This window comes from Rhinoderma darwinii, chromosome 2 (genome assembly GCF_050947455.1).
Source record: "Rhinoderma darwinii isolate aRhiDar2 chromosome 2, aRhiDar2.hap1, whole genome shotgun sequence".
Taxonomy (NCBI): Eukaryota; Metazoa; Chordata; class Amphibia; order Anura; family Rhinodermatidae; genus Rhinoderma; species Rhinoderma darwinii.
The window spans coordinates 419,695,359-419,708,611 of record NC_134688.1 but is presented as its reverse complement, the minus strand read 5'-3'; the positions used below and the strand labels follow the sequence as shown (position 1 = coordinate 419,708,611).

The following is a 13,253-nucleotide window of genomic DNA, read 5'->3' as shown; positions in this document are numbered from 1 at the left end:
ACTAGGGAGAACTACATGACATTTATATACTCAGTGAATTACAATATAATGTTTAGTTGTTTTTTTTGTGTGACCAATACGACTGTATTTTATACATAGCTCTCATACATTCTGTACACACCATTTTCTGAAATCATAAAAGGCCGAAGTGACAAACACCTGCACTATAAGGCCTCCTTCACACCCTTTGTTTTTAGTGTTTAAAAACGCATGTAAAAAAAACAGGAGTTTCAAGCGTTTTTAATTGTGTTTTTTTACGTCCGTTTTAGGTTACTATTTTTGTGTTATTTTCTACATGTGTTGTTCCTGCCGTTTTTGAAGTCCTGTAGAGAACTCCATACCTGAAACCTGCTGCGTTTTGTAAAAGGAAAAAAAAAACACTGACCCCCCAAATACGCTGCAAAAACGCCACAACCAATATAGGCATTCTTGTATTTTACTATAGACTTTAAAATAACATCTGGCCACAGCGATTTTTGGAAAGAAATATTTTTCTTAACAGCAGCTAGCGTCCTTGTTGATTGTTTCCAAGTGACACGGCAAAAACAGTTCTTATCCTATACTTTAAAGACTATGTAAACCATTGAAAGTGATTTTTTTTCGTTTTTTTTAAATAAAAAATGTCAGTTTTTGGTGCAAGTTTCAAATTAGTTTTTACAAAAAATGATTTTAAACTTTTTGAAATACAGCTGCTTTGTATCCTGGCTGACATTTTTATTTAAAAAAATTAATAAATCACTTTTAAAGGATTACATAGCCTTTAACCCCTTAAGGGCCTGGGCTATTTTGGCTTTAAGGACTAAGCATTCTTTTTCGTTTTTTCCTCCCCGCCTTCCAAGAGTTGTAACTTCTTTATTTTTATGTCGATATAGCCATATGAGGGCTTGTTTTTTGCGGGGTGAGTTGTATTTTTCAATTGCACAATGTTTGGGTGTATATATTATACTGCTTATTTTTTATTCATTTTTGTTAAGGAAGGAATTGAGAAAAACCCAGCTATTCCAGCATTGTTTTTCACGTTTCAAATTTACGCCGTTTACTACGTAAATAACATGTTAACTTTATTCTATGGGTACGATTACGGCGATACCAAACGTTCATAGTTTTTTTCATGTTTTACTACTTTTTCACAATTAAGACCCTTTAAAACAAAAATTATTTGTTTTTGCATCGCCACATTTCAAGAGCCGTAATTTTTTATTTTGTATGTCGATGCCGCCATATCAGGATTTGATTTTTGTGGGACGAGATGTACTTTTCATTGCCATCATTTTGGAGTACATGGGACTTATTGATTAACGTTAAGGGCACGTTCAGACGTGGCGGAATTTTTCCGGTGCAGATTTGGGGCAATTACGCAACAAATCTGCACCAATATTTGCATATTTGACAGGTAATTCAGACGTTGCAGAAAACACAGCGGACTTGCCACAGATTTCAGTTTTTGCTTTGCAAAGGCTGAAATACGCAGTGAAATTCCGCTTCTTCTCCGCAACAGACAGTGCATGCTGCGGACTGAAAATTCTGCACCGCAACCTATGGTCCGCAGCTGAGTTTTCCGCAACGTCTGCACTAAGATAACTAAAAAGGTGTGGAAACCAATGGACAAACTGTCTGCTAAGGATTTCCACGGCGGACTGTCCGCAGCGGAATTCCACAGCAATTCCGCCACGTCTGAATGTGCCCTTATTTAATTTTTGGGTCGGGAGAATGGGAAAAAAATAATTTTTGCCATTGTTTTTGTCTGGTTTCTTTTGTACCGCATTCACCCGGCAGTTTAATTAATGAGTTAAGTTTATTATTCTGTATCGTTACGATACCATATGTGTGTGTTTTTGGCACTTTTAGTAAATAAAACCACCTTTTACGGGAAAAAAGTGGTTTTATTTTTACTGTAATCTTTTTATTTTTTAATAAACTTAATTTAACTGTTCTCATATTTTTTTTTTATTAGTCCCACTAGGGGCTTTAACATGCAATCTTTTGATCGCTTATATAATGCTTTGGTATACTTAGTATACCAAAGCAAAACTGCCTGTCAGTGCAAAACTGACAGGCCATCTATTAGTCCATGCCTCTGGCATGACCTAATGGGCATAGCTGCCATGGCAACCCGTGACAGAGGGAGCTTAAATGTCGCGGTCGCTATTAACAATGGCACTTAAGGTGTTAAGTGGCCTGGATTGGAGGTTTCTCCAATCCTAGCTGTTTCAGTGGGAGCCCGGCTGTCAGTCACATCTGAGCTCCCGTGGCAATCGTAGGGGCATAGCTTCTGTGCCCGCACGATCTCCTTCACGTACACGCACGGTGGAATGCGATAATGGCTGCATTCTGTGCCATGCATGTACGTGATTATGCACCAACAGGTTATGGATCAGTTCACACAGCGGATTTTATGTTGCGGGTCCCGCCGCAAAATTCGCCACTGAATTAATCCTACTGTCGGCAGGAAGATTCCTTCTACCATTAAATTCAATGGGAGGTTCGGGAGATTATGCTGGATGCTTCTTTTTCCCGCTAGCTGAAAAATTAGCTAGCGGGAAAAAAGCGTCCAACTCCCATTGAAATAAATGGAAGGCAGAATCCGCGGCGGGTACCGCCGTGTGAACAGGGCCTTAGATAGGTCTTGCGTGGTTACTGGTTTGCAGCACTAATGAAAAGGATAAATATGGAAAATATAATAATAGATCTTTTGTGTTTTATTTTATTTTTTTAATTTGTGTTCATTTTGTTCACTTTCAAGGCTGTACGTCTTAATAAATAGTGAAGCATAATCCTCTGTACTAAGTGGAAGCTTCCTCCTACACAAGCTTGTCTTAGTGTGTGCTGTGATTGATTGACGTGCGCTGATTAAACAGAATGAAGCTAATTTAATAACTTACATTATTTCCTAATCAGTCATTACATTTCATTAACAAGAATTGTTCAATGTGCAGGCAGCAGTGCAGTGATAAAGAATATACAGTTTACCTTTAATCCATTACCAAATGGGCTAAAAAACCTGGGGTACTCCATTTTTTTTTTTTTGATCTACAATCTCCAAGTAATCTGGAATTTTCAGGCTATAGGGCAATAATTCAAATGTAAAACGTCATTTGACAAGTGAAAGATTTGACTCGTGGACATTGTGTTAAATAGTAGATTCTCTTTAACTATGACGATATAGTGTAGGGCCCCTTTTAGGAGAAATTCCCATCTTAAATGTCATGGCATAAGACTAGCATCTTCCCCCACCGATCTCAAAAACAAAAGGACAGATGTCCCTACTTCAGTTCTCCTGCTCAGGGGCGCTCCCGGTAACTCGTTGTGCAGTGAAATGCAACACAGCTACATTCAAGTGAATGAGGCTGCGTTCTAATTCCCTGCACAGCGGTGGTGGCGCTGCAGTTCTTAACCCCTTAGTGACCAGCCTATTTTAGGCAAATAAGCTATTTTTTTAACGTTTTTCCTTCGTCTCATTCAAAGAGTTATAACTTTTTTATTTTTGCGTCGACATAGCTGTTTAAGGTCTTGTTTTTTGCGGGATTAGTTGTATTTTTCAATAGCACCATTTTGGGGTACATGGAATTTATTGATAGGGCTTTTCATAGGGCTCATTGAAAATAAAGGCCACGGCCATGTGCACAGTCCGCGATGTGCGGGCAGCTCGCGGCTGACACTCCGTGGCCGGCCGACCCGAAAATCACCGCCGTGCACATGGCTACGGTTGTGTGCATGAAGCATAAGGCCTCATGCACACAAACTTATTTTTGTCCTCCCGTAAATACGGGTCCTTGGTCACACGTATTCGACCCGTATTGCACCAGTATATACGGATCCGTGCCCGTAAATACGGGTCCGGTGTCACCAGTATTCCACCCGTATTTACACTCGGCAGCCCTTCTCTCTATCAGTGCAGGATAGCGAGAAGGGACAGCCCTTTCCGCAGTAAAAGTAAAAGAAATTCATACTTACCTGGCCGTTGTCTTGGTGACGCGTCCCTCTCTTGACATCCGGTCCGACCTCCCTGGATGACGCGGCAGTCCAGGTGACCGCTGCAGCCAGTGATTGGCCTGTGATTCCATTCACATGGAATGAAACGTCATCCCGGGATGCCGGACTGGAGGAAGAAGAAGAAGAAGAGTTTTGGGTAAGTTAAAGAGGCTCTGTCACCAGATTTTGCAACCCCTATCTGCTATTGCAGCAGATCGGCGCTGCAATGTAGATTACAGTAACGTTTTTATTTTTAAAAAACGAGCATTTTTGGCCAAGTTATGACCATTTTCGTATTTATGCAAATGAGGATTGCAAAAGTACAACTGGGCGTGTTGAAAAGTAAAAGTACAACTGGGCATGTATTATGTGCGTACATCGGGGCGTGTTTACTACTTTTACTAGCTGGGCTTTCTGATGAGAAGTATCATCCACTTCTCTTCAGAACGCCCAGCTTCTGGCAGTGCAGATCTGTGACGTCACTCACAGGTCCTGCATCGTGTCGGCACCAGAGGCTACAGTTGATTCTGCAGCAGCATCAGCATTTGCAGGTAAGTAGCTACATTGACTTACCTGCAAACGCCGATGCTGCTGCAGAATCATCTGTAGCCTCTGGTGCCGATGTGTCCTCGCTCGTCTGACACGATGCAGGACCTGTGAGTGACGACACAGCGTGATCTCTGGAGAACACGGCTGTGTCTGCACTGCCAGAAGCTGGGCGTTCTGAAGAGAAGTGGATGATACTTCTCGTCAGAACGCCCAGCTAGTAAAAGTAGTAAAAACGCCCCGATGTACGCACATAATACACGCCCAGTTGTACTTTTACTTTTCAACACGCCCAGTTGTACTTTTGCAAGCCTCATTTGCATAAATAAGAAAATGGTCATAACTTGGCTAAAAATGCTCGTTTTTTAAAAATAAAAACGTTACTGTTATCTACATTGCAGCGCTTATCTGCTGCAATAGCAGATAGGGCTTGCAAAATCTGGTGACAGAGCCTCTTTAACTTTAAATACTATTAACTCCAGCGGTAGTCACTGTCCCGGGTGCTGAGTGTTACTACCGATTAGTTAACTCTTTGAGCACCCTGGACAGTGACTATCCCCTGACGTCGTTATTACGGCCTGAAATAGGACATGTTCTATATTTTTCAACGGCACGGGCACCTTCCCGTAAGCATACGGGAAGGTACCCGTGGCCAATAGAAGTCTATGGGCCCGTAATTACGGGCCGTAATTACGGCTCGCTATTACGGGCATTTTTACGTTCGTGTGCATGAGGCCTAACACAGTAAAAACACTTCGATGCAGTTGTATGAGGACTTTTATCTTGCGGGACGACTTGTTTTTATTGGTACCATTTTGGAGTAGATGCGAGTTTTTGATCACATTTTTTTAAGGCAGAATTCATAGAAAACAGCAATTTTTGCATTGTTTTTTTATTTTATTTTTTACGCCATTCACTGTGCGGGCTCAATAATATAATAACTTTATTGTTGGGGTCGTTACGGACGCGGTGATACTAAATATGTGTAACTTTTTTACTTTTTTTTTAATATCAAAGCATTTTGTAAGGGGAAAAGGTGTTTTTTTTCACTTATTTTTTTTATTAACTTTATTAAACACTTTTTTTTCTTTTTCACTAGTCCCAATAAGGGACTTCACTATGCGATTCTACAATCGCTTTTATAATACACTGTGATACTTTTGTATTGCAGTGTATTAGTTCCTGTCCGTGTTAAATGTACAGGCATCTGCTAGGCCATGCCTAGCAGGCATAACTAGTGGCAGACCTGAGGGCCTTTACTAGGACCCCCGGCTGCTATAGAATCCACCGACACCCTGCGATTTAACTCAAGGTGCCGGTGGGGTGAGTTAGGGATCTCCCTCCTGCTCTCCAAAACCACTCAGATACGGCGCGCGCTATTGACCGCCGCATCTGAGGGGTTAAACTTGCGAGATCAATATTGATATCGATCTCGCTCGTTTGAGCAGGGCTAGTCCTAGCCCTCAGCTACCGGAGGTAGCTGAGAACAGGGAGATTTAACGGCTCCCTCCTCTGTTTATTTATTCCGATGCAGCGTCGTGATAAGGTTTATGTATCGGAATAAAAACCATTAGTGGCCACCGTGAAAAGGCGTATTTTGGTTGTCACTATCGGGTTAATTAGCACTGTGGCCCCTTCATTTTGGGGATCGTGGGGGTCCTGAAAGTCGAACCACCACTGATTAGGAAGTGATGGTATATCCTAACTATATGGCAGCCCTTCATATAGTGGAAAGAAAGCCTTTAACTCGTCAGTTTCGATTGTTAAACGGAATCTTTCATGTTGAAATTTCTGTCTGATTTGCAGGCAGTATGTTATAGAGCAGGAGGAGCTGAGCAGATCGATTTATATAGTTTAGTGAGAAAAGATTTAGTATAACATGTGACTTGTCTTTTTTTCATCCTAAGGCTGGATTCACACAAGCATGTTCGGTCCGTAAAGGACGGAACGTATTTCGGTCGCAAGTCCCGGAACGAACACACTGCAGGGAGCCGGGCTCCTAGCATCATAGTTATATTCGACGCTAGGAGTCCCTGCCTCGCTGCGAGACAACTGTCCCGTACTGAAAACATGATTACAGTACGGGACAGTTGTTCCGCAGCGAGGCAGGGACTCCTAGCATCGTACATAACTATGATGCTAGGAGCCCGGCTCCCAGCAGTGTGTTCGGTCCGGGACTTGCGGCCAAAATACGTTCCGTCCTTTACGGACCGAACATGCTCGTGTGAATCCCGCATTAGTAAGTAAATGACTGAAACCTATGCTCACTGTCAGCTTATGAGTCGAGTGGGTGGAGTTACTTAGTGATTGACAGCTTTCCCTGTATGAGCTTGCACACAAAGATAGCTGTCAATTATTAAGTAGGACCATCCACTGGACTTATAAATCCAGATTAAGCAATGATTAAAGTAAATAAATATATCGTTTTGTAGAAAAGATTCAGTATAACATTTTATCGTTTTGATCAGCTTCTCTTCCTCTTTAACAAGTTGCCCACAAATGTGACAGGTTGCCTTTAACCGTGGTATCCACTCACATGTTCGATTTCATTTTCTTGCCTCTAATTACAACGTAATATCTGCTATTCGACTAGCTTTGGTGCCTATGGGTAGGTCTATAAATCCTATTCATACTGGGCTTACAAGGTCTGAGGATCAGGAAGCTTTGGTTATTATAGAGGGTGCCCGATACCCTCCTAGACTAGATGAGATACTAAACTGTATATAGAGATATATATATATATATATAATGCCACTTACCAATTAGAGAAGATGGTGCTCTATTACTTACTCCAGTCACTACCTTGCTCAAAACTAGAATGCCTCTTTTGTGACTAGCAAACACCACCTTTTCGTTTTCTCCTACCTTAGGTCTTCCTTAGGGGATTAATTGACGGATAACCAACACGCACTTGTGTCTGCACTGTACCAAGACCCTAACCGCAGTAGTGGGAAAAAGAGATCGGGTTTAATTCTTTCTTTGGATATCTCAGAACTTGGTTCATGTCAGAGAATTTACAGGGAATATTAATTGCTAGGTTTATAGGATTAGCTATGTCTTCAGGCTTTGTAACCATTGACGTTATGCAGACCTATGTACTATGATGTGCCGTTCTCCAACTGAATTTTTCTTCTATTCTTCTGCAGTTTTTAAATCGTTGGACATGTCCCGTTCTGTGTCTGTCACCGCTGCTGGCCAGTGCCGTCTTTCGCCTCTAATACAAGTTATACTAGACTGCAGCCACTTATATGACTACACTGTGAAACTCCTCTTCAAACTTCACTCTTGTGAGTATTCTGAACACTAGGGAAAAAAAAATAATGAAAAAACGATTTGAGATTTTTTTTAATAGGTTCATAATGTCACAACAGCGGCATATTGACCGTCGTATATATATAAATATAAAAAAATTAAAAAAGATCATGCATTATTTTAGAGTAAACGCTAGTGACATGTGAGATTCATATAGTCCGTGCGCCATTTCTGTGAATATGGCACCTGTCCAATAAAGTTTGTTCACAAAACACTTTTTATAAATATGCTCCATTGTGTTTGATTTGCCCATAACAAAGATCCTTTGGGCAGGGAGGGAACTACTGACTCACGTATCCGTTCATTTAATCAATTTATTTTATTTACTTGCATTATTTTATTTTAATTTTCTATTATTTTAACTTTCTATGTTGCCTATTTCAAATTCTTCTCAAAAATTCTCAATATGAATTGACATAAGTATTCAACACGGATGGTAAATTGAACAGCGCCACCTACTGACACGACTGTACAAAGTAATATACTGTATTTGAGGACATGGGTCAAGGAAGGTGGTGAAGGAATTATGATCCTCCAGCATTTATATAACGGTGAAGAAGAAAATCTGGACTTATAGATGTGTCCTCCCTTGAATTATCTTTAAACCTAATCATGTTACAAGGATGGTCATTCAGTTGTTTATTTATTTTTCCCTGTTTATTTGGCGCCAACATATTCCTCCTCGCTGTACCCACATAAGTTCCTGATCCCTCTCACACATGCACCAATATCCTAATTTCATAGAAGGCATCAGTATGTTTATGAGTTGTGACGGTAAACACGAGTGCCTGGAGGAAACCCACATAAATATGGGTACAACATAGAAACGCCAAGAATTTGTCGTCTTTGTTCAGATTTGATCCCATGACCCCAGTGCTCCAAGGAAATAATACTTCCTATATATGTATCCTGTCCTGTGCCGGAATAAGCATTCTTGAAGTGTGTGTAACTAGAGATATACATGTGATACTTCTACAGATTACATCCTCAACTATGGAACATGCTACTTTTTACAAAAAAAAACAAAACTCAGTTTGCCTTTGTCTAAAATCAGAGGAACATAGCGATAGAGTATGGGCCCATTGCCCGAATCTGTAAAATGACAGTGTGCATGGGGCCTATTTCAATAAATTGTTAAAAGAGCTTTAACGGGGTCGTCTTATGAAGATGGGTCCGGTTTCTTGAAACCCTGGCAGTCACTTGTTATCGCTGGGGGAGGCCAAACATTTCTAATGAATGGCGGTAAATGTAATACATTGGCAGAATGGGTCCGCCATGGCTCTCCATTCTGGCTCATCTATACTCCCTAATATAGCATATTGACAGGGATTATCTCCATGAGACAACCCTTAGGGCAAAGCCACACGTGGCGGAATTGCTCTTGAATTCCGCTGCGGACACTCCGCAGCGTTAATCCGCAGCGGAGCCGTTTCTCCATTGACTTCCACTTCTATTTAGTAGGGTTCGTTTAGACGAGGCTGAAAATTCCGCTGCGGAGCATAGGCTGCGGTGCGGAGTTTGGTGTCCGCAGCATGCAATGGATGTTGCGGAGTTGTGGCGGACTGGTTGCGGACTCATGGCGGAATTTCTCCTCTGACTTCAATGGAGATTCTAAATTCCGCAATGAAGTCCGCAGCTGTCATGAAAATGTTATATGTGCTGCGGATGCGTCTTGCTTTTTTGACATGACATTTCTTCATTCTGGCTGGACCTATGTATTTCTAGGTCTACAGCCAGACTGAGGAAGTCAATGGGGCTCCCGTAATTACGGGAGCGTTGCTAGGAGACGTCAGTAAATAGTCACTGTCCAGGGTGCTGAAAGAGTTAAGCGATCGGCAGTAACTGTTTCTGCACCCTGGACAGTGACTACCGATCCCAATATACAGCAACCTGTAAAAAAAATAGAAGTTTATACTTACCGAGAACTCCCTGCTTCTGCCTCCAGTGCGGCTTCCCAGGATGACGTTTCAGTCTAAGTGACGGCTGCAGCCAATCACAGGCTGCAGCGGTCACATGGACTGCCGCGTCATCCAGGGAGGTCGGGCTGGATGCCGAAAGAGGGACGCGTCACCAAGACAACGGCCGGTAAGTATGAAATTCGTTTACTTTCACTAGGGAAAGTGCTGTCCCTTCTCTCTATCCTGCACTGATAGAGAGAAGGGAAGCACTTTTCCCGCAGTCCGCAGCAGCTAGTCCGCATCAATTTACTGCACATTTTGGGCAGATCCGCCGCAGAATCTGCAACGCAGATTCTGTGCGCCATTGATGCGGACAGTTGCGGAGGAAATCCGCCACGTGTGGGCATGCCCTTAGGGTATGTTCACACGCTTAGCAAAAAATGTCTGAAAATATGGAGCTGTTTTCCCTTGAAAACAGCTCCTGATTTTCAGCTGGTTTTTTTAGCAACTCGCGTTTTTCGCTGCGTTTTTTATGCCCGTTTCTGGAGCTGTTTTTCCAATAGAGTCAATGAAAAACGGCTCAAAAAGTGACATGCACTTCTTTTTCGTGGGCGTTTTTTTACGTGGCCGTTTTTCAAAACGGATGCGTAAAAAAAAAACGGCCCGCCGGAAGAGAGCTTGGTTTTTCCAATTGAAATTTCAATGGGCAGATGTTTGGAGGCGTCCTGCTTCCGATTTTTCGGGCCGTTTGGAAGCAGTTTACGGCCCGAAAGACGGCCGAACATAAGCCGTGTGAACATACCCTAAGGGTATGTTCACACGGCAGCGTCCGTTACGGCTGAAATTACGGTGCTGTTTTCAGTAGAAAACAGCACCGTAATTTCAGCCGTAATGGCATGTGCAGGCGTCTTTTGCTGCGTCCATTACGGACGTAATTGGAGCTGTTTTTCCATGGAGTCCATGGAAAACGGCTCCATTTACCTCTGAAGAAGTGACAGGCACTTCTTTGATGCGGGCGTCTTTTTTTACGTGCCGCCTTTTGACAGCGGCGCGTAAAAAAATTGAACGTCGGCACAGACCATCGTAAGACCCATTCAAATGAATGGGCAGACGTTTGCCGACGCTTTTGAGCCGTATTTTCGGACGTAATTCGGGGCTAAAACGGCCGAATTACGTCCGTAAATAGTGTGTGTGAACCCAGCCTTATAATACATCCACAAGGTTGTATGTCATCTGAATAGTGCTGGCTAGATATTGTTGTAAACGTGATCTTGTCCGTGTAATCCTAAACCGCTGCTGAGAACCGATAGAAGCATTATCATCAGAAAGGATCTATTCACGGGTAGCAGTCAAACCGGCAACCAGACTTTTTTTGATTTGTATTTATGTCCATATTTGTGACGGGTGGGACAGGAATACTGACATGACACATTTCTTATAAAATCACAGACACAATATATACCTAAAACAATCCGTACTATGTGTTTGTATTTAGGCCGTATTTCTATTCGCTTGCTTACAGCTTGGTATTTAGTTTGTATTGTCTGTGTGGGAGTTCCCCTTTAAAATTTTCCACCAGCGTTCTGTGGAAACTATTTCTTACAGACATAGACAAGGTTATATTTTCTTTCTCTTTGGGAAGGGTTGAGTTATAAAATAAATCTAAAGTGCTCTGTGTATTATCAGAGCTTCAGCTGCAGATTCAGTCATTTCTCTCATGTCTAAAAAACTAAACAGACTTTTCCATGTAAATTGTAGAACCCCAGGGGAGGGGGAAGTGAACCCTTGTGACCTCCATGTCAATTTTTTACCTCAGTCAAGTCTGCACAACATATAAAATTGAATTGATTCTGTGGAAAGCTAACAGGAAAAACTCTGTTCCAAAACGTGTCAATTCAGTAGTCTGTAGTTTCTTCCGGTAAACTCCAGCCATACCTGACCTCAATCAATAGCCGGTCTCTTGATTTTATTATATGCTGAACGAGATTGTGGTGTTGTCACATCAGCAGCAGTCTAGAATTTTAATAGACTTAGGCCTAGTTCACACATTGCATATTGATGCAGTTTTTCTTAGCCAGAAACCGAAATGCAGCCAAAAGGGTGGAGAAGTTTAAAGCTGCATATTTCTCCTGTTTTCTGGATCCTTTCAGCTTTTACATAAAATAAAGAGCATGCAAACATTTTTTCAAAATGCAATGTGTTGACGGGGTTTTTGTTTGACTATGACAGAGATATGTAGCAGAGCACAATTGTTTCTTTGTGCATCTGGATAGATCACTGAGAAAACTTAGTAGGTTTAGTGCTATGGAGAACCACTGATACATTGTGATAAGCTGGACCAAAACAAAAACTTTGCAATGCATAGAGTCAAATCTGCAACAAAATCCTCATGTAAAACATGGCATACCCTTACATCTGTAAGGCCCCATGCACACCACCATAATTTTCATCTGTAATTATGGAGGAAATTGCGGACCCATTCATTTCTATTGGCCACGGACACCTTTCCGTATATTTACTGATGTACGTCTGGGCCGTAGAAATGATCCGCAAATTATAGAACATATCCTATTCTTGTCCGCAATTGCGGCTCGGTCTCGCCCATAGAAGTCTATGGGTACTTCTGCAATTGCGGACAGCTATGGGTGTGTATCCGTAGCCGTCGGATCCGTATTTAAAGAGGCTCTGTCACCACATTATAAGTGCCCTATCTCCTACATAAGGAGATGGGCACTATAATGTAGGTGACAGCAGTGCTTTTTATTTAAAAAAAACGATCTGTTTTCACCACTTTATTAGCGATTTTAGATTTATGCTAATGAGTTGCTTAATGCCCAAGTAGGCGTGTTTTTACTTTAGACCAAGTGGGCGTTGTACAGAGGAGTGTATGACGCTGACCAATCAGCGTCATGCACTCCTCTCCATTCATTTAGTCAGCGCATAGGGATCCTTTTAGATCCTTATGTGCTGTCTTAGGCCTCATTTACACGAACGTAATATACGCGCGTGCGACGCGCGTGCTTTGCACGCATGTCGTACGCACCTATATTAGTCAATGGGGCAGTTTAGACGATGCGTGAATTGCGCTCAGCGCGTGTGCGCAGAAAAAAACTCACGACATGTTCTATAATCGTGCGTTTTTCGCGCACTCACGCACCCATTGAAGTCAATGGGTGCGTGAAAACCACGCATGCCGCACGGAAGCACTTCCGTGCGAACTGCGTGATTCGCGCAAGAGCTGTCAAACTCCTGAATGTAAACAGAAAAGCACCACGTGCTTTTCTGTTTACAAACATCCAAACGGAGTGTCAAATTCGAGATGAGCGCACCGAACTTCACCGGGTTCGGCCAAACTCGTTTTGACCGAAACCGGTAAAAAATGTTCGGGTACGCGACGTCAGGAGACAGTCACTGTCCACGGTGCTGAAAGCATTAAACTGGTTCAGCACCATGGACAGTGACTTCCGCTCCGAAAATCCATGAACCTGTAAAAAAAAAAAGACGTTCTGACTTACCGATAACTCC

The 13,253-nt window shown here is 42.2% G+C and overlaps 1 protein-coding gene across 1 annotated transcript in view; it reads left to right on the top strand.

The window, feature by feature from the left end:
- Window positions 1-13,253, top strand: part of HIP1 (huntingtin interacting protein 1) — a 156,128-nt gene that overhangs the window by 73,692 nt on the left and 69,183 nt on the right. Inside the window, exon 8 of the mRNA XM_075854258.1 lies at window positions 7,665-7,805. Coding sequence (XP_075710373.1) covers window positions 7,665-7,805 — 141 coding nt within the window. The remainder of the gene's footprint in view (window positions 1-7,664; window positions 7,806-13,253) is intronic.